The 21,733-nt window shown below is 47.6% G+C and overlaps 2 protein-coding genes across 7 annotated transcripts in view; one reads left to right on the top strand and one right to left on the bottom strand.

Moving 5' to 3' along the window:
• Positions 1-3,759, bottom strand: part of LOC102934350 (lysosomal alpha-glucosidase) — a 29,267-nt gene extending 25,508 nt beyond the window's left edge. The window contains exon 1 of one of the 2 annotated variants that reach the window (XM_027827716.3): positions 3,668-3,759. Coding sequence is in view for 1 of the 2 variants with exons in the window: in XM_043524350.1 (XP_043380285.1) it covers positions 152-363 (212 nt within the window). In the remaining variant the exon portion in view is untranslated. Of the gene's footprint in view, positions 1-151; positions 364-3,667 lie in introns of those variants that run through there. The other variant, XM_043524350.1, reaches the window with a different exon arrangement.
• On the top strand, positions 299-17,124 carry MAFK (MAF bZIP transcription factor K). Of its 5 annotated transcripts, XM_027827684.3 has the most exons (4): positions 338-432; positions 10,452-10,475; positions 11,014-11,093; positions 12,386-17,124. In XM_027827684.3, exons 3-4 carry the CDS (start codon positions 11,058-11,060, stop codon positions 12,818-12,820), a joined length of 471 nt encoding a protein of 156 aa, XP_027683485.2. In that variant the 5' UTR covers positions 338-432; positions 10,452-10,475; positions 11,014-11,057; the 3' UTR covers positions 12,821-17,124. The 5 variants fall into 5 exon arrangements, with proteins under 5 accessions (XP_037765951.1, XP_027683485.2, XP_043380286.1 ...); XM_037910023.2 differs by lacking the exon at positions 10,452-10,475 and having other exon boundaries at positions 299-432; XM_043524351.1 differs by lacking the exons at positions 338-432; positions 10,452-10,475 and adding an exon at positions 5,911-8,378.
• The last annotated feature ends 4,609 nt before the right edge of the window (positions 17,125-21,733 follow it).

Raw genomic sequence — 21,733 nt, 5'->3', positions numbered from 1 at the left:
CTTGTACCAACTGCACTTCCGCATCCTCCTGCCCCCCCCCACTGCCGGCCCCCGTGCCCCTCCTGCCCGGCCCCTCCCCCATCCTCCGACCCCTTCCCTGTGCGCCCTCCCGCCCCGCCTGTCTCCACTCCGGCTCCTCCCCCGGCCGTACCCGCGCTCCATGAATGAACGCGGTGGGCGTGGCCAGACGACGCGCAATGACGAAGGGGCGTGGCCAGATGACGCGAGGCGTGAGGCGCGATCCCGGAAGCGGCCCGGCCCCTGGTTGGTCGGCTCCGGGGCGGGGGGGGCCCCGCGCTTGTTGTTGTTCCCGGGACTCGCACACACAGGGAGGGCGGCTGAGAAGCGCGTCCCCGACACCATTCCCCCGCGCCGCGCGCGTCCCCGCCTCCACCGCCACCTCCCCCCCCCGGGCGCTCCTGACAGGCCCAGGTAAGACGCAGCCCCCGGGGTGCGGCCGTCGGGTCCGGGTCCGGCTCGGCTCGGCGGGGTGGGGCAGGGTCCGGCCCGCGCGGAGCCCTCGAGCCGGGCAAGGAGCGGCCGGGCACTTTGTAGCAGGAGCTGGAAATTCGCTGAGTCATCATCGCGTGGGACACGTGGGGTCTGTCCACCCCGTCCCGGGCCGGGCCGAGCCGGGCCGGACCGGACCGTGGTGCCGCGTCCGGCTCCGCGCCGGGAGCGGGGGGGCGGCGGCTCTCACACACGTGGCTGCCCCGGACGGGGGCCCCACCACGCGCTCGGCGCGGGCGGGCGGGGTGAGGAGCAGGTGGGGGGCGCTGCGGGGTGGGGGGCGCTGCGGGGTGGGGCGCGCCGGCTGCGAGGGGAGGGGCAGGAGCCGGGGTGGCTCTGACCAGAGGGCCGTGGGGCTCCGGGTGGGGTGTGAGAAGTGGGGGCCGGCCGGCTTGGCGCTGGGGGGAGGGGCTGGGTGCATGGAGTGTGGCACGAGGGCGAGAAGCGGGATCTGGGCCATTAATGAGGCTTGGTGAGGGGTCGGGGATGCTGCCCCCTTCTCCTGGGGATAGGAGGGGAGACGAGAAGGAGCTGGATGACAGTAGGGAGGGTACCAGGAGCATTTGAGGGGCAGTTATGGCTCATAGACTGCAGATGGCACAAGGGTCTTGGGGAGAAGAGTGCAGAAGTATATGGGATTAGCACTCTCCTGGTGGGACTATGTCAATGGGGCATTGGAGCAGGAAATCTGAGCAGAGAGGAGAGGTAAATGGAATGGATCAGAAAGACTGGGAAGGTCTTAGGACCAGAGTTTCCGGCAAGATGAAAAGCGGAGTCTGGAATGGTCTTTTAACTGAGGAGAGGGTGCCTGGCCAAAGGGGCATTGGGACAGGAGGCTTTAACTAGGCCAGAGACCCCAATCCCCCGCCTATCCTCTCCAGTCTGGAATGGGGGAGAGAGAGCGCCTGGGCAGGCATGAAGGAGAGTAGAGAGGGATGGTAGTTGGGAGAGAGGCTATGTCTACATGGCACTTTGGGCATTAAAACTTTTGTCGCCTAGGGGTGTGAAAAACACCGGTGTGGACAAACCGATTTGTCAGTGGGAGAGCGTCTCCCGCCGACTAAACTACCACCCCTCGTTGGAGGTGGTTTTATTTTGTCCACAGGAGAGCTCTCTCCTGGCAACAAAGAGCAGCTACACTGCGTACCTTACAACGGTGCGCCATTGTAAGGTGCGCAGTGTAGACATAGCTTGAGTGAACACTGAAAGCCTGAAGGGAGTTAATGTTTGGGCTGGAAGAATTGCATCCACTAGAACAGGCTGTAGTGTTAGCAAGCTGTATGATTCAGCAAAGCAACTTTTCAGTTAAATCCTTCTGAATTTAGATAGTGCTGCTGGTGTAACGTCTCCAAGTTGTGATGCTTTTTCTGAATTTAGCATTTGTGCATAGCTCATCTCTGAATGATTTTATTCTGTCCTCTTAAAGAACCCATGCAGCCCCATCACCAAGCATTCGAATGACATGCAAAGGAATCTCTATGCATGCATGTTGGTGGCGCACAGGAAGTACCTGAGGAAGGGCAACTGCTAGAATTCAGATGCTCCTGTGAACCCTACTACTACATTAAAGGAAACTGCATATCCCTAGATATTTTTGTAATTCTTTGCATTGTGTTAGCCATGACAAATGAACACACCTTCATGTGACCTCTTGGGGTGTTGAAACCCTGTGTAAGGCACATGTTGCTTAATCACCTGCTCCACATGGCCACCCATGAGACTGAAAGAGCCTCCTGGTTTAGACATGGTTGTAGTAACATAGGATGCCTTGCATTTTGAATCAGAAATGGCCAGCAGTCCTCGCTACGGACAACTGGCATGTTTTCTATCACTGGGAAGGCCAAAAGCTTAAGCTAGTGGAGGAGGGGACCCTGTACCCACATTGTAGTGGTGGTTCTCATTAGCTTGTGCCATAGGACAAGTGTACAGATTGTCTAATTTTGAATGGTTCTGGAACACAGTTCTAGCAAAGCTGTGCCCTCTGACTCGGAGTTCTAAATGTGACTGACTTTGAAGTGTAAAGAGAGCCTTGAGAATTCTGGGTAAAATCAGTATGGGTCCACAGTTCTGAGTGGAGCAAGGAGGATCTGGAAACACTGATAAGCAGGCATCCCTACTACTGGCAGTTTGCATCTCGGTGGTCTTTATCTTCCCTACAAAATACACTAGTTTGCTTAGAAAAGAGTTTTTCTGGGCTAACAGTAACATTCTGTGCTGATGTGAGAAATGCAGGTTTGGTTTCCTGGTCCACTCTTTTCCTAGACTGGCTGAGAATGGGAATTCCGAGGAGGCAAAATGTTCCCCTTCTGAGGGGAAGGAGATGCTTATTAACAAACCCCACAATCCTTTAGATACATAGAGTTGCGCATAGTCTCATGTCTGGCCTTTGGTCTGATGAATATGACTCTGAGGAGGGCTACACCTGGAAAGGGGAAACATCTGAAAATGGTCTCCAGCAGTTCAGAGACCACACCCTTGATGAAGAGTGAGCGGGGAGGGGGACTTTAACATTCAGAGCATGTGCTCTGCGGTAGATTTGCCTGGTGACTGTGCAGGATACATCTGATCACTTTGGATTTTTAGACTGAGATAAGGGCGGGGAAACCTTATTCCTCTATCTTCTTCAGACAGGGAAGGAGATGGCACAAGCTAGAGAAACATCCCTGCTGAGGGGACAAAAGAGGGGGGAAGGGAGGTGTTCTGAACCTTAAAAACATGATTTAGTCAACTTTAGAGAGATCTGTTGCTGCTGCCAAGGGCCATTTCCTCTATCTCCCTCCCCCCATTCCTCTGTGTGTTGCTTAGTGGAGGAGGGGCCCTGTTCTATGGATCCCAGCAGAAAACAGGCCAGGAGATCTCAAATTGGGAACAAACCCCTTTGGGCAAAGGGGCTTTACAGAAAATGGAAAGGGCTCCATTAATTGTCTTCACCTGTTTGCCCCCTGGGTAGCTCCTCACTAGAGCAAAGCTGGGTCTGCGAAGAAGAACAGAGAGGTAGTGAGCAAATGCTCCTGTCCCACACAGTGGAAAACTGCATCCCTTTTTGTGGGATTTTGGGCCCTGTGTCTTTGGAAAAGGTGCAGCCCTGCTCCCAACACCAGCCCAGCTGGTATGTTCCATTATGCTGCTGCCATGGTTTAGTATTTAATTTATTTACCTTGCTGCTTTCGCACTGATGGAGTCGTGCTTGTCGCCTGCTCTCTTTCTCTCCCCTTCGGTGTGTAAACTAATGCAGAGACGCCTGCCTCCTCTTGTCTCTTCCTAAACATGATGGACACTTTTATTATCCAATGACAGTGCATAGTCTGGGCAGGACCGAGGGGGAGGGAGAATTAACCCTGTGTGTACCTAAAGAGATTCTCCCCACTGTATTTTCCACTGAATGCATCCGATGAAGTGAGCTGTAGCTCACGAAAGCTTATGCTCAGATAAATTTGTTAGTCTCAAAGGTGCCACAAGTACTCCTTTTCTTCAAAGAGAATGTGGAGGATAATTATTAATGAGGATATGGTTACAGAGTGCAGGGGCTGTGCTGGATCCAGTTAGCAGGACCCTTGGCAAAATTTGTCAGGGCTTTGCGCTCACACTTTGGCTTAATTGTGCTAAATGTTCTTTGAAACATTAGGGTTAACGCAGACCCCACCGCAAAAGTGCAGCATCTAAAAAATATGGAAGCAGAAATCCGCAAACTCTGTTTCTAATGTCTGAGGGCTGTGCACTTTGCAAGTTTCCCCTAATTCTGTGCCTTAGCCTCCATTGTTTTTGCAACAGATTGGCAGTCTTAGACATTACAAAATGTATGTCTTTATTGAATTAACTGTAAACGATTGGTTCAGTCTACATTGTCAGTCAGTGTTCAGGTGCTCTATTGAAAACATGTAACTATATTGGAAGTTTGAGAACTGAAGGTGGGACGCCTGGGGCTTTTGGCGGCTGAAGTGGCATGGTGTGCAGTTTTGTTTTGTTTTTTATCCCACAAACACACCTGTACTTTGAGTATTTCATAGCTAGATGCCTGCTAAAACAGTGCTAACTCTCTGTTATCAAGAAATCCCAAGCTCAGCACCCTATTGAGATGAATAAGCCTCTCGCTTTTTGCTGAGCGATTGTTTCAGGCTGTCTAAAGACTCAGGCAGGTAATACTGCATTGGTTTATGTTTGGAAGACATTCTTGTGACTGTAAAGCCCGGAAACTCTCCTTAATGAAAGCCATGATCCTGCTGCTCAGTTCTGAAGCAAGAGGTAGATCTGCAGCAAGTTCCATTGGCTTGCAACATGTGGGACACTGCATAACAGTACTGTTATCTCTCCTCCTTGCTAACTATCACTATATAGGCTGAGAAAGACGTGATATAATAGTTGGCGCATAGGATGACGAAGGGCCATGAATTCATAAATCCTAATCCCAGTTCTGCCATTAAATCCCACTGTGGCTGTGAACAAATCACTTCACTGTGCTGGGCCTCAGTTTCAGTGTCTGTAAAATGGAATATTTATTTGCCTCTGGAGCTGGTGTGAGATTTAACTTATATTAGTAGAACATTATCACTATATTTTATAAATGCACATGAAATCGGAGCTCTGTACCCTCTTTATATCAGAAGCTGTCTGCAGTACATCTGACCTCAGTAGCTCCCAGTCTCCCCTCCCTGAAACTCCAGGGTCTCTGTAACGTGACACACAGGCATGCTCTCATGATACCCTGAATCCTCTGCTCTGTAACCACAAGGGCTCTGCAGCATCTGACTCAGTTGTTTACTAAACCACTGAAGACTGTCTGATCCCTGTCCAGGCTTCCCCAGAGAGAGCCTCAGAGTCCTGTCCTGGCAGCAGTGTGATTCAGTCTGAAGGTTTCTGAATCTGTTCTTTGCTTCTGGATGCTGGTTCTGATCCATAAGCGAAATGGAAAGCTGGCTAGCTGGGTGAGTGTTCTTGTGTAGCTTCTCTCTAGAACAGTAAACACAGTGACTCACCCCTCCTGTGTGTCTTCTGTCCATTCACGTAGAAGTTATTGCCTCATGTATGCTTGCTCTCTGTGTGATTCACATCATCGGTGTATCCTTCCCTCCTTCTCTGTTACAGATGAATGACAAGTGTCAGTCTGCCTCTCAGTGTGTGTGAGGATTGATAGAGCAGGAGGAGGACTTGTGAATGATGGAGGGGAAGATACTCTCTGCATTCCACACTGCAGTGTCTTGGGAATCTGTGCTATGTCTTCAGGGGATGGAAGCACAGGGCTTAGGGTTTAAGCATCTGCCATTCCCTCATCTGTCAGACCTGATGTCCTCCTTGGTGGATGTGTCATGTGGCCAGCTTTGTAGGCATGGTTAACTGACGTGACCATCTTGCAGGTATGGCATGTGGAGGTATGACGGTAGGGATTGGGTAAGTGTGTGCTTTTCACTGGATGAGAACAGTTGTCAAATTGAAATGCTCTGCAGGGGCCAGGAATAGCGTGGCTATTCAGCTTCTCACAGCAGCAGCCAGGGCAGTCTGTCTGGCCTCTGACATAAGGGCAGGCTGTTGGCTATGGATTACTCATTCATGGTGACTAGCCACACTCCAGCTCCAAGTAGCCTGCCTTTTAAATCTTAAAAGAGACTTACAGGCAGAAGCAGGAAGAAGGGTACCAAGAGTTGAAAATAGCTTGTGGATAAACGGAAAGTTTGGGTAAGTCACAGAACAATTTCATTGGAAATGATCTAGCTGGATTTCAGTATGGCTGGACAGGGTGTATTCCTAGCATAATCTTCTGTGCTTAATTGAGACTATTGATGATTAATTGTCAGATAAAATTGAGAATTCCTTCCTGCTTAAACTGTACACCTCTGTCTGCTCCTTAGGAGGGGAAAAGTTGTTGCAGGTTTGGGGTGAGGGTCATATAGTCTCATATTACTCTACGTGCTGCTTCATGTGTGAATGGAAGCTAAAGAACTGTGGTGCTTCCTACTGGATAATTTATGTCCTTGCCAATGTTCCCTTTTGTACTAAAATGAGTTTTAATATCCAAGGCTATTTATGAACTACAAACAAGTGCATCCATGGCTGCTGTTAGCTACACAGTGACTGCTGGTATCTAACCCTGTCCTCTGAAAAGTGCTTTGGGAGCACTGGAGTGTGAAAAGTGCTATTCAAACCAAATTCTGATCTCATTTGCTGTGCTCTTCTCACACAGCAGTGCTGCCCCACCTCATCCTACTAGTAAGGGTTGTCTTGGTTGAGTGGGTGGGGAAGAGGAGAGCCCCAAAGAAAAATAATGGGTATTGCAGTGTGTGCCAAACTGAAACCATCAAATGTTTGATCCTGGGCTGAATAAGCAGAGCACTTCAAGCTCTCATGAGGATGCTGTAAGTCAGATCAGAGCCATCTGGGGGTCAACTGCAAGGGTGTTGACAGAAGTGGGGCCGGATTTCCAGTTAAGCACAGTAGGCACGTGCCTAGGGGCGCAGGTGTTCTAGGCCAACTTACCTCTCTAAAACTGTGTGCAAGACGAAGGTCAGCTGTGGGTGGGGGGTGCTGAAGATGCTGTGCCTAGGAGCACATAAGGTGTAAATCCGGCCCTGGACAGAAGTGCTGTGGGATAACCTTATAATAAAAACACTAGCACTGTGGTTCTTTGTATACTTCCAATAAAAACACTTGTTTTAAATATAAATGGGAAACACAACCTTATAGAAACACTTGTCCCTTTACCAAGGGCATAATAATACTTAGTACATATTTATATATCACTCAGAAATGTGCCATGCGGCTTACAGAATAAAAGTTGTAACAGTCCCTGCTCCGAAAAGCTTGAAGTCTAACTTGAGACAGGAGGCTCCAAATGCAGTTAACAAGGAATAGGGAAAGAAAATGTTTATCGTAATAAGATCACACATTTATATAGAGCCTTGCAGACACCCCTATAAAGTATGTGCACTGGACACCATTAAAAATTGAATGTTTGCAGCACTGTGTGTACCTTTTCACTAAGGGGTTTTCTGGGTTTTTTTCAGTCTGTGTACAGTAAATGCCACATACTATAGTGTATTTAACCACTTGTAGATGGTAAATAGCCATAAACAGCACCAACTGTGTAAGTATTCCCCCCCCCCCCCCCCCCCCCGCGCTATACAGATGGGGAAATTGAGTCAGAAGTTAAGTAACTTGCTCGAGGCCTAAGAGTGCATAATTGTCTGTCAGGGTTACAACCAAATTCATGGTACTTAGTCTTGTTCAGACCACACCACATGATGATCACCGGCATAAAATAAATTTATCATGGGATATTCAGTCACTCGAGTGATCTTATTTTGGTGCTTTTAACAGTACTATATTAATCTCCCAAGTAGGAGTCTGTTCTCAAATAGCAGTGGACCTTGACTCCAATGTCTGTGCGTGAACCAGTATTTGAGAATTGATGCTTATGCAAGAACCAAATTCCTGTGTGGGGTCTTCTTCCAGGTGCTGATTTTGCTTATTATTTACAGGTAATCTAGTGACTGCCACCTATAACACTTGTAACAACGTGGGTCCTTGTTAAATTGTTGTGTGCACTAGAGTGCCTGGTCTGGTACCAAACATGGAGGAGTCTAGGACCTTCCTCTGAGCAGTGTGGAATGTAAATAGAGATCCCTTCAGCAGACATCCGAGCACAAAGCAACAGGTGACCAGAAGGGGGGTTCATCACACAGAGTCGCAGGAGGCTTTTAAAAATAAGCAGAGTTACTTTGGGTGGCAGACTACCCCCGACAGTGACCCCCGGGGAAGTCTCCACCCTCAGCACTTGCTTTCCACAATATTCCACATTTCTTCCCCTCTCTGAGCAGCCAGTGGAGTGTTCAGTTTTTCCATCGACTGGTGTAGAAAGTGCTTTGAAGACTCACTGGGTGAGGATCAAAAGCCTTTTTGTGTAATCGGTGGGTGTGACCGAGTCATGTTCTGCCCCCTCCCCCCTTCCTTTCTTGACTTCCCTTTTCCGTTTTCATTGGGCCAGGTGCCGGGTGTGCCCCTTTCCTTGCAGGGATTGGGGGGATGCGGGGGGAAGGAAGGAAGGGTTTCTGGGTCTGTGGGAATGTGAGCTCTAGCTCTCCAGCTCTGTAAACAGCTGGTGACTCACTGCATAGCTATGGCACCAACTGACTGCCAGGCCTGAGGCTGTGTGTGTGCGCGCGCGCACACACGCGAAGGGAGGGGGGTGCAGTGTGTTTTCTTTATACATGGGCAACTCGCTGCTCCTTTTACTCCTTAGGACCATTTGGCCAGGTCTAGGAGCCCTTCCTTCTTCCTGTCTGTGCTTATGATGTGTGTTTGTGTCTCTGGCTTGAGCAGGAGCATGCTCCTGCTAGGCGTAGTTAGTGAATACCAACTGTGACTGGGAAGTGAGGGAGAGGAGAACTGCAAAGGGGGAGAAGTGATGTCTGGACAGATGTCCGCGTGTGAGAGAGAAGACTCAACCCTCTCTCAGGCTTCTTAGTTGTGCTGCAAGTTTTGTATTTCACATAGAAGAGAGGTCAGACTCCAGCTCTACACCCATCCCTTTTCCCCCTCAGTAAGTGGTGAGGTGCCCTCCCAGGTGGGTTTGTGCTACTCAGTCCATGATGAATAATGACCATTTGTCCAGGGCATTTTTAGTGGGCTTTGCTGAGTCTGCTCCTGCTTCCGGGGAGGAGGTGAAAGTAGCTGGCACTGCTGTGAGGATGGGGTGTAATACGACACAATGCACCACCCTGTGTGGTGCCGCACAAAAGACACTGCGTACCAGTCGCTTTAAGTGGCCCATTCATCATGAAGCGTCTCTCGCTGGTCTGGCTCATGTACTGCGTGATAGGAGGCAGTCGGGTGGGGGCGAGACATGCAGATGGAGAGATACTATCTCTGTCTCAGGCTGACAAAGAGATGAGGTGCTTTATTGAAAACATTCTGCAATCCAGGGAAATGGTTTTTACTTTGTGATTTTGTTCTTTGTCTTTCCTCTCCCTCAATTGTGTGCATGTCACATGATGAAGTATCTTGACTGGAACAATTCAAGCACAAGCAGCCTGAACTGAGCCAGCCTCCTTTGCCCACACAACTCCCTGTCACCTCCTGCACCCCACTTTCTTATGCCCTTGGACCTCCCACCTCCAGGGTTGTTTGCAGATATGAATGAGTTTGTTTACTCTCTGACGACCTCATGATGTCTTTTCACAGACATGACCTGAAGTCATCATTGCTTTTGGGCTTCTCTGTTTCCATGGTTACTGGCTCAGGGTTGGCTACTTTCCCAAGGTCACCATGGCAACTATCAGAAGGGAATCATGCTTGGGATGCTTTGGCTGTATTTTTCATCAATGATTAGAATGTGTGACACGATGCAGACGTGGAAATGGGATGGGGAGGGGGGCAGAACTCCCGCCAGACAGTCTGTGTGTTCTGTACACCCAGCACCACTGCAGCCTTTGAAATCCACTCCAGCTGCTCCTTGGGAGGGACAGACTCTGTGTCAGAGCTGGAGCCCTCGCACCCTCCCCAGCTTGTGTAGCCAAGATGCTGGGGAAAGTATAGGCAGATGCTGTGATGTCACAGCTGCAGTGCCCTCTTCTGTGGTAGGTACATCACGAACAATCACTCTGGCAATGTCATCTCTCCAACTTGGTGGGTGTGAAGGTTCTGGAACAAGGTCCCCCTGGACGGATTCTCTAAAGTGCTGATTGAAGGGGAGAAGTTAGCAACGAAGGTGAGAGTGAAGGGCAGCTTCTCAGCAGAGGACATTCTTTATGTCAATGGATACTCCTCTAGGAATATCAGACAGGTGACTTCTCGCAGCCTTAGGGTGAGACGTGAAGCAACAGTCCTGATCTACCGGGAGGCACAGAAACTCGCCCCGTATCTTAATAATCGGTTTTGCCTGCTTTTTTAAAAGTGATATATTTGCGGTGTCTGTGGCTAAGGGTTAGTAATGGAATACCTTTCTTTCCCAGGCTGCTGGTTCAAAGCCAATCCAGGTCAGTAATGACCAAAATGGGAGGGGAGCGGTGGCGGCGGCGTTACTGTCTGGTGGCTTTTTCGTGTCTTTTGTGAAATGAGTTGATAGTCTTAGTCCAGTCCCTAATGGCTGGATCTGTATATCTCAAAATCCTCCACAGGGCAGATGAAGAACTGACTGGCTCATGGAGACTGAACTCCCCTCTAGCCCTTAGAGGTGAGATAGCACATTGCTACAGTAGTGTATGGTAGCCAGCACAATTGCTACTTGAGGATGGAATCCAGTATTGATCTACTTCCTCGCACTTTTTCTAAGCAAAAATATTACCAAGAATTTAAAACAAGCCCCATTTAACTTCAAAAAACCAAAACAAGCTGTATTTACATGTGGCACTTGCTGGCAATACAAAGAAGACCCTCCCATATGTGGCTGGAGGAAGACACTCCTCTCTGAATCCTTTTGGTGGTCCTAAAGGTTGATGGGTCACTATGTCTTGAATGTTGGGTCTGTTTCCTTCCCTATTCCCTTTGAAAATCCTGTTGTGTTGTTTTTTCCAGTTGCAATTTCTGACCAGTTCTGTCCAGGAGACTGTGCCCAGGTTATGACGACTAATCCCAAACCGAACAAGGCATTAAAGGTAAGGCTGTGGTGGGAGCCTGACTGAGATGATTCTGGGTAAATGGGATGGGTCAAGGAGCCATGCCGCTAGTGCCAAAAGCCATTTATTCTCTGAGGGGTTCTGCTTGCAAATTAGTGTCAGAATGCTTCTTTGGTATCAGCTGGGAAGCACTTGTGAAGAAAGGATAGAGGGGCACTGATGATATAATGGGGGGCGAGGGGGGAAGACAAGAGTCTCTGGGATTGCGCATAGACTAGAGTATCTGTGTTGGTATTAAGGAGACACATCTAACCAGGCGGGGGTTGAGGTGTATTGACAGCATCGCAAAACGTATAGTCTGCGGGCGTGAGAGACTGCTGCTACTAGGGGCATATGCACCTTGATAAGGATGCTGCAGATTTGCAGATATCTTACCTATAGATCTGAGTAGGCAGTGAACTCTTCATAGACACACTTGCCTCATGGCTTTGATGGCACATTTTGCTGATGAGCCTGTTAGAAATCCCTTCTAGTGTCTTGAGTCTCTCTTCCAGGTGCCCTGCATTCTCTGTAGATGTTCTTTTTACCCCTTTAAAGTTCTGCAAATAACTATGGATAAAAAACAAACAAATAACCTCTTAAAGGTTGAGAGAGGGAGAGTTCCTCTGTCTGCCTCATCTAACCTCCCTGTACTGTGGTCCAGTAAATGGGCCTGCAGCCTTGCCACTTCAGAATGTGGTCTTATGAGCTAAATAGGGTTGGGTTTGGATAGTATGTGGATGGGAGACCTTCAGAAAAGAAATGCACAAGGTGCAGGAGGTGGTGGTGTTTGTTTTGGGTCAGTACTGACCCAATGCCTCAGCATAATCCTGCAAGGCACTGTGCTGCTGGAGATAAGATGAAAAGCTATGGTCCTGACCCCTTGCGATAAAGATCCCATGGTATGTTTCAGCTCAAACAATTTTACTCCAGTCTCCCTAAAAGTCTCCTTGTAGTTTTATCTGGATAAGATATCCATTGCTGTATCCCCCTGCAAATGGCTGTGTAATGTTGGCAGAAAATATCTAGAATTCCCATCACAGTGGTTTGTACGCCCTGAAGATACTATGCTAAAATATCTGCCATGTGCCACTGAGTGGTGGCTGCATTTCAGTGGTATGAATAGCCTGTAAAGTGCTTTGGGATCATTCTGTCTGAGAGGTGCTATACAAATATAGTTACATTACTGCAGGGTAGCATAGTTGTTTTCTTGCTTTAGCCAGGATGGCTGCTTAATACCTGGTCATGTTGCTTGCTGTTGACTGTTATCTCTGTGAAATTGATGCTTGTAGGTAAAGGAGGAGTCGGGAGAGAACGCCCCAGTGCTGAGTGACGATGAACTCGTGTCAATGTCCGTCCGGGAGCTGAACCAGCACCTGAGGGGTCTCACGAAAGAAGAGGTCATCCGCCTGAAGCAGCGGAGGCGCACGCTCAAGAACCGGGGCTATGCTGCCAGCTGCCGCATCAAGCGTGTGACACAGAAGGAGGAGCTGGAGAGGCAGCGGGTTGAGCTGCAGCAAGAGGTGGAGAAGCTGGCCCGAGAAAACAGCAGCATGAAGCTAGAGCTGGACGCCCTGCGCTCCAAGTACGAGGCGTTGCAGACCTTTGCTCGTACCGTTGCACGGGGGCCTATTACCCCGACCAAAGTCGCCACCACTAGTGTCATCACCATTGTGAAATCAGCTGAAATCTCATCCAGTTCTGTGCCATTTTCAGCAGCATCCTAGTGCCCTAGATAGGGGAACTAGCAGCCTTTCGGAGGGATGGGGAAAGGGCTCTTATGCACCGTTCCAGAGTCCTTGGTCACTTCAAGAATTGGCATTTTAACAATTCCTTCTCTTTCAAAAGTGCAAAAAAAAGAAAAAAATCTACAAAGGGAATGTAACTGGCTGCTCCTCTGTGAACTTAGTGGTTCCAGGAAACTCTTGTGGCTGGGATTTGAGCTCTGTACCTAGTTTGAGCTTTCTCTTCCTCCTCCCCCTGCCTCCCCAACCCTCTTTAAGCTGTGGGCAGCTTCTCAATTGGGAGAAGATACTGGAGGAGCCTTCGTCGTCTTCGTGAATGATGTTCAAGAGCCAGCTAACAGATGGACTGTCGAAATCATGTGAGATGAATGTATAGAGAAGAGTTTCCTTCAGTGGCATCCAGCTCCTATTAAGAAGTTGCCTCACCCCACCACCACCTTCATCTGTCATAGCAGTGGCAGAGAAATAAACTCTGAAGCAGAGTGCATTCCGCCATGCACTGCGGGGAGGAGAGGAGGGTTGGTTATACAGAGGAGTAATGTGTTTGGGTCAGACCACACCAGTTAGGAAAAACCTTCCTGTCTTCAGCCCATACTGGTTACCAGTTTACATGTTTTAATGCACCCCATACCTGTGTGGCCTATAAAGCTAAATTGCAGCCTCCCTTATACAAAGCCAAGTCTACCAAGAGCTCCTTCCCCAAGATGTGCCTGTGAATTGGGTATATTTATGCAGTTTATTTCTTCCAGATGATCCACAGGTTTGTAATAGTGGTTTATTCAGGGTTCCTTGAAGCTCAAGGGAGGAAGGCACAGTAAAATTTAAGAAGGGAGGTATGTTGAGAGGCATAGAGAGAAATATTAGAAGTATTGCTGGACTGAGGCAGAGTAGGTTGCTGTGTGGGGAAGTTGTTCTTCTGGAAATCAGCCCCGTGGAAAGGTGTTTCCGTAGAGCATGCTAGAAAGATGTGTTAAAAGCACTGAAGTAATGAGAGGGCCAATAGCACATGTGTAAGAAGATCAAAGCCAGCAGAGACTCCTGGATGACCGAGGTAGTGGTGGTTAAAGCCTTTGCCTGTTAGAACAGTGACCATCCCAACCTCAGGGGCCATGTACACTAGTCTTTGCCAACAAGAGATGGGGTATGGGATGCTGGGTGGAAGCTGAAAAGAAGAAAGATTCTTAACCCGATCTCAGTCATTAAAGCTGGGTTCCAAAGAGTAGAAAAACCTACAGTGTTTTGTGTTGGGAGGGTTGAGAGAACCTGTCTGAAGACAACCCTGAAACTCAACATTTCTTGGGGGTGTGAATTATCTCAGGAGATGCATGGAGGGCAGGATTGGAATCAGTGGCTTTTGGGGAATAGTAAAATTGGGGTCGAGAAGTAGGGCTTATGGTTCTGAAGGATTGTTGGGAAGAGGTAACCATGGATCAGCAGTGGGCAGAAAAGAGGAAGCCAAAGGGAGAAGAGTCCACTCTTCTTTAACAGGACTGAAAAGACATTCTAAGTTTCCAGGTCAGAGTGTAAATAGCTATGTTCATGTTTGTGTGTTTGAAGTAGGAAAGAAAAGGGATTGCCTGGTGTTCCAGAGTAGGTCAAAGATTTGTGGGCTGTCAGATGCCTGTTCTAAAGCAGATGAGAAGAGGTTGAGACTCCTGAAGTTTAAGGTGACTGGAGGAGATGGCTGATGTTCATATTCAGAAGAGTTTGGTAGACTCGTGTTCCAGAGTAAGATACAAAGGAGAAGATGGAGAAAAATGATTGGTGTTCTAGTTTAACTGAAAAGGATAAAGGAAGATGCTCGTATCATTGAAGAGGACAGAAAATTAGCATCCTAGACCAGTGTAGGATACTGTTTGTGAAGTCATCTTGCTTCTTGAATAGCAAGAAGAATGCACAAGTTTAGTGAAGCTCTGTCTTTCTTCTAAAGACACACACAAGTTGTTGTTGGCTCACTTTTATCCAGTTACTGGGAATCTCTGGGTTTCCCAAGAAGGTACTTAAGTCAAGTAGTTGGAGAGGCAGAACCTGGTTCTCATTCAGTCCTAAACATCTACACTGATGACTTTACTGAGCCATAGAATGTGTAAGAGTAATGCTTCCTTGATGGCTTTTACCCCACCAGATTAATCTCTTCCTGGAGGAGGCAAACAGGAAGTTACCAACAAATATAGTTTGGATGGTATTTAGCTCCTCCACTTCCTTACCATCTCCTAACAGGCAGATTGATGTCCTGATACCAGTTATTGGCTCCCCCAGCAGAAGCTGAGTAAGAGAAGAGAAGACCCTTTTCATGTTCTGTAACTCAAAAGTATTTGGAAATCTTCCCAGATCTTTAAGGTGCCACCATTAATACAGGCAACGTTTAGATTCCTAGCACTGTTGGGATTTGAAAAAACAGAAAAATATCCGGTGGACTTGGAAATGACTGAATGTTCCCCATTTCTAGAATAGCTCCATGAAAGTCTTGACATTCCTGAACAGATAAGACCACCACCCCACCACCACCCGGGGCGTCCTTCACTGCACCAAGGAAATGAGATCGAGACAGGAGTGTAATGGGGAATTTATACGTAATTCTGTGGGGTTCTCTTGCTGTTGGAATGAGATGAGGACTAGATCTGAGTTCTTTACTAGTACTTCCATTGTGGCTGAGCATTTTCCAGTTCTCAGAAGTGTGCCAAAGGCTTGTCCAAGTGATTGCTGATTTAGTGCTAGTAGGCGCGTAGTCTCTGATCACTCAATCAAGAATGAGACCTGGGTGTTATTAAAGCTGATACCATAACCATGGTAGGTAATCCATATTGGATATCCATAAGGACCACGTGGAAATATTTAAAAAGAGAAATATATATATATATAAATATATTATATACATTTTATCATACAGATTTTTCGTAATTTTTTTTTCCAAGTTTGATACTGTAAATCTTTACTAAAAGAAATTGCCAGTCCAGGGCTCCTTGGGTGGTGATTTGGGGGGAAAGGAGGCGTGCTGGCTAACTTCAACAGGTGGGTCAGAATTGCAAGGTAACCTAGAGGGAGTAACAATCTGAAAGCTGCTCACCACGTTGGAGAGACAACTCCCTCTCCCTTCTTCCTCTGGGGTTTGTTTCTGTTCCGTCCTGCACTTGCAAGTCTGATGCCCAGGGCAAAAGCCACATGAGGGGAATTGGGCCAATGCTTGCAGAATCAGTAGGAGAGCCCTGTTAAAAAGGAGTGCTTATTTCTCTTCAACCCTCCTTCCACTCCCTGCTTGTCTCTCCTTACTGCAGTAACTAGGGCTCCTTTCTTGCCCCTCTCTTATCTTGTCACACCACGACTAGAGGGAAGCAACGAGCCTTAATTTCATGAGGATTAGGCTCCACTTCTGAACCCCAGACCCAGAATTTTCCTCCGATACCCACCCTGTGCATAGGAACCACAGTATGAAGGTGGGGACATTAGAAGCAGCCAGCGGTATGTCCCCAACCCACAGTTGGGGCGTTGTGGGATGTTTACATTGGGCAATAACAGGTCCTTCTTATCAGGGGCTTCTCTGTGCTCCTGTACGTGCATTTGTTGTGCTCCTGACTGGGAATAGTTTCCCACTAGAGAAGCTTCAGAGCCCTTTGAAGCAAGTTAGCATCTCTGCTCTTGCCCAGCTATATCTTCTGCCTGAGGAAACAACATTTAACGAGCAAAGGGGTTGTGCGTTTTGTAATGCCACATCTTTCTGGGACAGGCGAGGGAAGGCAGCAGGCAAAATGAATAATGGCTGGGAGGGGCGAGGGAGTGGCAAGGTTTATGTATTGCTGGGTTAGTGGGACATTCAAGCTACAGTGCGACTCAAAGCCTGAGGAGGAGGCATTTTTTTCTCTCTCAGATCATTTAAACTTTGTCATGATTGTTTTCATTTAAAGAAAAAAAACTTTTGTAATGTGGGTTTGTTTTCCTTTGTCATCTGTACTTCAGTCTGCTGGGGTGTTTCTGTAGATGGTGGATCTTTTGCTTTCTTTTTTTTTAAATGGTAGATCTTCTGTTTAAGTTTTTTATCACCAACTCATTCTATCCTCTGTGGTTATTCAGTAATTTCATTTCAATATTTATTTTGCTGCTTTTTTTTATTATAAAATAAATTATTGATATACCAAGTAATGTGGATTCCTGTTTGTAAGGCGTGTAGCCCTGTGTATGTGTCCACCACGGTCTCTTGACAGCCACAACGTAATTTATTGCTGTAAATTTAGCTGCAGTGACTGGTTTTTTGTACCTTTCCAATAAAGCATTTTCTGGTTTCAGAGTTGTGCTGGTGTATGGTCAGCATTTTGGAGCCTGAATTAATCTTCAGTAGAGCACTTTCCTTAACCTAATCTTTTATTTCAGCCTGTACGTTATATAGCTTGCTGGGGCCTGCTATTAAAAAAAAAAAAAAAAAAAAAAAAAAAAAAAACAACAAAAAACCCTTGCCTTTAAAAGCCAGGCTGAGCATGTGCAGGTGTTACTCTGCTAAGGCCTGGTGAGGAGTTGTAGGAGACCCAGGTTTCTTGACCACGTAGCAACAAACTGTTTACCCCTGTGCTAAGCTGCTGGTTTGTCAACTCACCTCATCTTAAAGCCATGATTTAGGTGCTTCAGGGAGCTAGCGTGTACTCCACTCCCTTCATAACCAGCTTCCCCACTGACAATTTTTGGTGCCCTAGTCATTTTGAAGTGGCATCTGGTTCAGCATCTTCCCTGGCCCGCTTGCTTCTACTTTCATGATTCATCTGGAATTGACCGTGTGTGTGTGTGTGTGTGTGTTCGTTCCTCTACACCAAGCTGCACTTTTTGCATGCGCACAGTGGTCTCTAGCCATGCAGTCTCTACCTATAGTCAATAGGCATTGTTTGTACTTTGATGGGAAGAAGCCCCCCAGGAACCAGCATGTGCTAGCACTGCAATAGGCTGTATTCTTCTTTCTCAGTCAACAGGGACCCAATTAAAGTGCTGACAGTACGTTAGCTACTCTGCAAGACAGCTCCTATCCTGGAGAGCTTACACCGTAGCACGGTTTTTCCTCAAACGTGTGTCCCACCTTCCCTGTCTGTCTGTGACTATCTAATGGCAGCACTTGCCCCTGGGGAAAATATTTGATAGTTTTAAACTTCAATACGATGGCGGGGGGAGGCGTTGCTTTCTTTTCCCCTTTCCCATCTGTTTCTCTCATCTTGAAACAGCTGGTACCCTAAGCACTAGCTGCCATGGGTCACAGACCACATTTTAGGAACTGCAGTTACAGAAAACAGGGTGATTGAGGTGATACCTTTTAATCCCTTAGTTCATTATTTGTAGGTAGCCTTAGGAGGGAGTTGAATGGAGGTTAGGCACGTGTTTAATAGACCAGGGCATTAATTAAAAAGGGGAGTTAAGGCAGACTTGATTAGAGGAGTACTAAAGCTGCATAGGAGCTTTAGGCCAGGATAAGCAGGTTAAACATGCTAGTGGATAAAGACACTTCAGTGGGGTGGCTGAGACACACGTGATGTGGCCTGAACGAGGAAGGCTTAGTTTTTGGTAAGACCCAATAGGAGCACTAGAGGAGCCAGAGTGGCTGGGGTGGTTGATGTAGAAGTATTCTCCTCCCACCCCCAAACTCCTCTTCTTCTGACCCAACTGTTACGTTGTGAAGACAGGGACTAGATTCAGTGACCGTTCAGTATAGGAGGAGGATGCAAGCCTGAGCGGATGGCTGCAACATTGAAGGAGTTAACTTCAGATGACCTAACTTGCCCCTGGAGTACCAGTCAGAAGTTCAGCTCCTGCAAAAGATAGACTAGTCCCTTCCCCTGAGAATTGCAGGGAAACTGCTATAACCTGCAGGAGGGAAGCTTCAGTAGAACAGGGATGGAAGGTAGCTGCCCTGCTCTGTAGGGACCACGCTGGCTTTTAGTGGAGTGTAGCCCTCTCTGCCCCACTGTGGTAGTCCAATCATACAAAGCCACACCCAACTTTAAGCTTAAACTCCCTTAATTCTCTTAGTTTTGCTCTGTTTGCACAGTGCCTAGCACATAGCAGTGCTAGGCATGGACCAGGAGCCTAGCATGCTACCACAATCCTATGTCCCTTCCCTAAAGAGCATACAATCTAAATAGTGGGTATTCACCCACAAAAGCTTATGCTCCAATACGTCTGTTAGTCCATAAGGTGCCACAGGACACTCTGCCAATTTTACAGATCCAGACTAACACCGCTACCCCTCTGATACTTGACACCATGCAAGGCACTGCATTTAGCCGTATGGACTGGAAATCCATCAACCTCATGAAGAAACTTGCACAAGTACAGACAGATACCATCTTCCTTTCCAAAGGCAAACGGATGGACATCATACCAAATGGACTGAAGGTGAAAAATCCATTGCTATCTACATACTGCACAGATCAGTGAGAGATTATGCCACACACTATCAAAGAAACTGAGGAACCACCTGATCAGCATCCTATACAGAAAACAGGAAAACATCAAAAAAGAGCTCTCCAACCTGGAAACTCTCATAAATAACCAAACTTCCATACAAACGGACTTTACTAAAATAAGACAGGAGATCTACATTACACACTTCCTCTCTACAAAGGAAAAAAGGACTGTAAGCTGTCTAAAATCCTACCTGCCACATAGGGCCACAATAGTGGTACCCCTAACTCATCCAGCAATATCGTCAATCTATCCAGCTACATATGCAGCCCGGCAGAAGAGTCTGTCCTATCTTGCAAAAAGAAAAGGAGGACTTGTGGCACCTTAGAGACTAACACATTTATTTGAGCATAAGCTTTCGTGAGCTACAGCTGTAGCTCACGAAAGCTTATGCTCAAATAAATGTGTTAGTCTCTAAGGTGCCACAAGTCCTCCTTTTCTTTTTGCAAATACAGACTAACACGGCTGCTACTCTGAAACCTGTCCTATCTTGGGGACTCTTTCTGCCCTGCCACCCCCACAAGCATGATACAGTTCTGTGGTGATCTGGAAGCCTTTTTTCGCCATCTCTGACTCAAAGAATACTTTCAGAATAACACTGAACAGAATAACACTGATACACCGATACCCTCCCACCAACAGCACAAGAAGAATAACTCCACATGGGCGACTCCTGAGGGTCAAAATGACCTATACATCATTATATAGTATATATATTATATGGACCTATACATCAGATGCTTCCGCCGACGTGCACAGGCAGAAATTGTGGAAAAACAACATCGCTTGCCTCATAACCTAAGTCATGCAGAACGCAACGCCATCCACAGCCTCAGAAACAACCCTGACATTATAATCAAAGAGGCTGATAAAGGAGGTGCTGTTGTCATCATGAACAGGTCTGACTACCAAAAGGAGGCTGCCAGACAACTCTCCAATACCAAATTCTACAGGCCACTTTCCTCAGATCCCACTGAGAAATGCACTAAGAAACTGCACCATCTACTCAGGACACTCCCTACACTAACACAGGAACAAATCAACATACCCTTAGAGCCCCGACCGGGGTTTATTCTATCTACTACCCAAGATCCACAAACCCGGAAATCCTGAACGCCCCATCATCTCGGGCATTGGCACTCTCACGGAAGGACTGTCCAGATATGTAGACTCTCTACTCAGATCCTACGCCACCAACACTCCCAGCTATCTCTGTGACACCACTGATTCCCTGAGAAAGCTACAATGCATTGGTGATCTTCCAGAAAACACCATCCTAGCCACCATGGATGTAGAGACTCTCTACACAAACATCCCACACACAGATGGAATACAAGCTGTCAGGAACAGTATCCCTGATGATGCCACGACACAACGGGTTGCTGAGTTCTGTGACTTTATCCTCACGCACAATTATTTCAAATCTGGTGACCATATGTACCTCCAGACCCGTGGCACTGCTATGGGCACCCGCATAGCCCCACAATACGCCAACATTTTATGGCTGACCTCGAACGACGCTTCGTCAGCTCTCGTCCATTCACGCCCCTTCTCTACCTACGCTACAATGATGACATCTGGGCCCATGGGAAGGAAACCCTGGAAGAATTCCACCACGATTTCAATAGCTTCCACCCCACCATCAACCTCAGCCTGGACCAATCCACACGGGGAGTCCACTTCCTAGACACCATGGTGCAAATAAGTGACGGTCACATTACCACCACCCTATACTGAAAACTCACCGACCGCTATGCCTACCTTCATGCCTCCAGCTTCCATCCCAGACACACCACACGATCCATTGTCTACAGCCAAGCACTGAGGTACAACCGCATTTGCTCCAACCCCTCAGACAGAGACCAACACCGACAAGATCTTCACCAAGCATTCTCAAAACTATGATACCCACACAAGGAAATAAGGAAACAGATCAGCAGAGCCAGACGTGTACCCAGAAGCCTCCTGCTGCAAGACAAGCCCAAGAAAGAAACCAACAGAACTCCACTGGCCATCACATACAGTCCTCAGCTAAAACCTCTCCAACGCATCATCAGTGATCTACAACCCATCCTGGACAAAGATCCCTCACTTTCACAGGCCTTAGGAGGCAGGCCAGTCCTCGCCCACAGACAACCCGCCAACCTGAAGCATATTCTCACCAGCAACTACACACCGCTCCATAGTAACTAACTCAGGAACCAATCCATGCAACAAACCTCGATGCCAACTCTACCCACATATCTACACCAGCGACACCATCACAGGACCTAACGAGATCAGTCACACCATCACTGGTTCATTCACCTGCATGTCCACCAATGTAATATACGCCATCATGTGCCAGCAATGCCCCTCTGCTATGTACATCGGCCAAACTGGACAGTCCCTATGTAAAAAGGATAAATGGACACAAATCAGATATTAGGAATGGCAATATACAAAACCTGTAGCAGATTT

Source organism: Chelonia mydas, chromosome 10 (assembly GCF_015237465.2).
Source record: "Chelonia mydas isolate rCheMyd1 chromosome 10, rCheMyd1.pri.v2, whole genome shotgun sequence".
In the NCBI taxonomy this organism is placed as follows: Eukaryota; Metazoa; Chordata; order Testudines; family Cheloniidae; genus Chelonia; species Chelonia mydas.
Note: the sequence above shows the minus strand (reverse complement) of the source record. Positions and strands in the feature narration are given on the sequence as shown.